This window comes from Hordeum vulgare, chromosome 6H (genome assembly GCF_904849725.1).
Source record: "Hordeum vulgare subsp. vulgare chromosome 6H, MorexV3_pseudomolecules_assembly, whole genome shotgun sequence".
Classification (NCBI taxonomy): domain Eukaryota; kingdom Viridiplantae; phylum Streptophyta; class Magnoliopsida; order Poales; family Poaceae; genus Hordeum; species Hordeum vulgare.
Window position 1 is genome coordinate 16,300,336 of NC_058523.1, and position 2,991 is coordinate 16,303,326.

The 2,991-nt window shown below is 50.5% G+C and overlaps 1 protein-coding gene across 1 annotated transcript; it reads right to left on the reverse strand.

The window, feature by feature from the left end:
* Window positions 1–336: 336 nt before the first annotated feature.
* Window positions 337–1,662, reverse strand: LOC123406055 (putative serpin-Z12). The gene has a single exon (XM_045099552.1). The coding sequence runs from the start codon at window positions 1,660–1,662 to the stop codon at window positions 424–426; it is 1,239 nt and encodes a 412-aa protein (XP_044955487.1). The 3' UTR covers window positions 337–423.
* Window positions 1,663–2,991: the final 1,329 nt, after the last annotated feature.

The window sequence follows — 2,991 nt, forward strand, 5'->3', positions numbered from 1 at the left end:
GATCTTTAGACATATAATCATAATATTGATGGTGAATTCACCTGGATACTCTGCCTCGCTGCTATGTCAAATTCTGTCTAGCAGTCATGAGCCTCTTTTTTCAGTTGCCAGTTTGCAAATTCATACATATGCCCTGCCATTGGTCTAGGACATTATTTGTTGGATAATGTTTCAAGCTCTTAAGCAAAACAAGCAATGAATCCAATGGAGATCAGCACTAATTTTCTGGCCACTACCAAGAGAAAGATTGAATACAAGAACCTCTTTTCTCAGTTGCCAGATTGCAAAGTCATACTTATGCCATGAAATTGATCTCGGACACGATTTGTCGGATAATGTTTCGAGCTCTTAAGCAAAGAGCAAGCAATAACCTTACTTTTCTTACTTACTACTGTACTACAGTATTCAACAACCACATTTTACTCAACTAGCGAGAGGATTAACCACATGACCAAGGAACATCGTTGTGCCTGTCATCTCCTCAACCACGGCAAACAAGAAGGGCCGATCCGCCACAAAATCCACATGATGCGGTGGTTCGCTTCCAAGCGCGCTACCGCAAATGCTAATGGCCGTGGCAGCAGCGGCCACGGTGCCTTGCTCGTCCACCTCGATGGTGGCCTTATGGTACACCCCGCCGATGGAGAGCCGCCCATCTTCACCGCTCAACATACCTGAGAAGTCACCGTCCGAGAAAGCCCTTGTGGCACCAAGCTTCTGCATGTCCGATGACGCCTCAAACTCCGTCGTGAACTTGAACTTGGGGACCATGAACCGCCCTACTTCAACCTCCTCTTCTGGCGTGTGCTCCCTGATGAACTCCGGCGACGACACCACCTTGTCGTAGAGATCGGTGAGGCTGAGAGTGGCGCTGTCCGGGAGAAGGATGAGCATGTATAAGGCAGCAGCTTGACGCTGGAAGCTGTTGCCGTCGTTCCTGTAGGGCAGCTTGAGGGCCCTGAATCCTGGGTAGAGCGCGATGTGCTGTGACCCGACTGTCGTCATGGACGGCACGCGCACGGTGGTGCCGCCAGGGACATGGAACGGCGCGGTGAAGACGTCGAACGGTCGACGCCACGCTCCTTTGAAGTAGAGCGCGTTGGCGAGGACGACGGACGTGGACGAGTCGACGGAGCCGGGAGGGAGGACGTCATGGATGCGCTGGTTCGTCTTGTCCGCCACGAAGGAGTTCACGCGCTGCCTCGCCAGCTCGGCCGCCGACACGAAGTCGACGGATTCCGCCGTCGCGACGTACCGGGACGCGCCGGTGGCCACGAACTCTGGCCTGAGCGCCTGCCTCTGGTCGACCCACACGCCGGAGGCGAAGGACGTCTGATTGAGGCCGTTGAGCCTGCCGACAAGCTTGATCGCCGGCGCGCTGTGCAGATCGTCGAGCGAAGCTGACCCGAGGAGCTCCAGGAGCTCCCTGCGCGTCTCGCCCCGCGCGCCCGCGGTCACCATCGCGAGCGCCGCGTGGATCGACAGCGGCGAGACGACGAAGTTGCCGGCCGCTTCCCGGACGCCGACCTCCCTGGCGAGGTTCAGGCCCGACGCGTTCCCGGACGCGTCGCGGCCTACCGTGTCGGCGAGGAGGGTCCAGCAGAGGAGCCATGCGGCGAACAGCACCAAGCAGGGGAGCACGGCCTTCCCGAGGCGCGACATCGTCGGAATCGCCGTGGGTTCGCGGTGTGTGTTGGGTAGGGTTACGTCGTCTATATACATCCTGCTGGGCTTCGAGTCCAACCCAAATACGGAGTAGCGCAGAGAGACACCGGGAGTTCCTTCTTGGGCTGTAATACTACCCCTTTATGCGTTTCTAAATATAAGGTTTTTTTTTCTAAAAAAATCATTACAGAATGGCAAAATAAATTAATTTATATTTAAAATTATGTCTATATACATCTATTATAGTCCGTACGTCGCCCATAACAACGTTTTGTAGAAGTTTATTTGCCGGTGTAGAAAAAAAATTGTGTCCAATATGTTTTAGCATTGAATCTGATATGCTACTGTTTTTGTGTTGGTTGTGTAGTGTAGCTTGAGTCCGATTATACTTGGTAGACTTCGATGTGGTAATGTAGCTAGAAATTGATATGTTGTTTGGTAGAATTGCACATCCACCACCATGTGAATATGCAAGTCGAGGTGCCGCCCTTAGCCTTACAATCCGGCAATCTATTCGGCATCTACGGCATCTACTTCCAGCCATGCTATGTTTCTTCGGCAGTAACAACAACCTTCTTCTATAACAAGATGTATATTTCTAAAAAAACATTCTATAACCACCTATTGTGTGTGTTTCTGTTTTTTGTTACATAGACCGTCCCATGCAATGTGGGATTGGAATTCAATGATCTGACCAAAGACATAGTTGTCTTCGAAGCTCCAGGTGCCCCTACACTTTGGAGATCGAAAAAGAACCAACAATGACCCATCTGGGAGGAAATAGATGGGATCGTTTCCTCGCCCACAATCGCCTCATAAAGGGTGTATTGATCAACTTCTCCTTAAGAGAACAAAGACCTAGGCTGGCTGTTATCTATGACGCCTTCCTTGACCAAAGAATGCAGTTAAACGATGATGAGACCAACAACCTCTTGGACAAATTTCCAACCCGTGATCACTACATCGAGGTGCCATTCGTGCCACGTTGGACAAGGACCAATGGAATCAGCCGCCATGTCATGGTATGTTACTTAGTTGTGTAGATTCGGATTGATATGCTTGTTGTAGAGTTTTATTAGTGTAGAATCTAAGATCTAATTGATATGCACACACCCCCCCTCGCCCGCACCCACCCACACCCTGACACACACACATGTATATAGAGAGAGGTATTTGGCCACCTTACCTACAAACCGTCGGATTACACTGAGATGCCCTGTTCAAGAATTCATCCGATTAACCAGGTAACTTGCCGATTAATCCCTACTAATCGGGTCACGGAGTAGCCGAAAAATTGAAAAATCGACTGACTAATTGATTAAATGG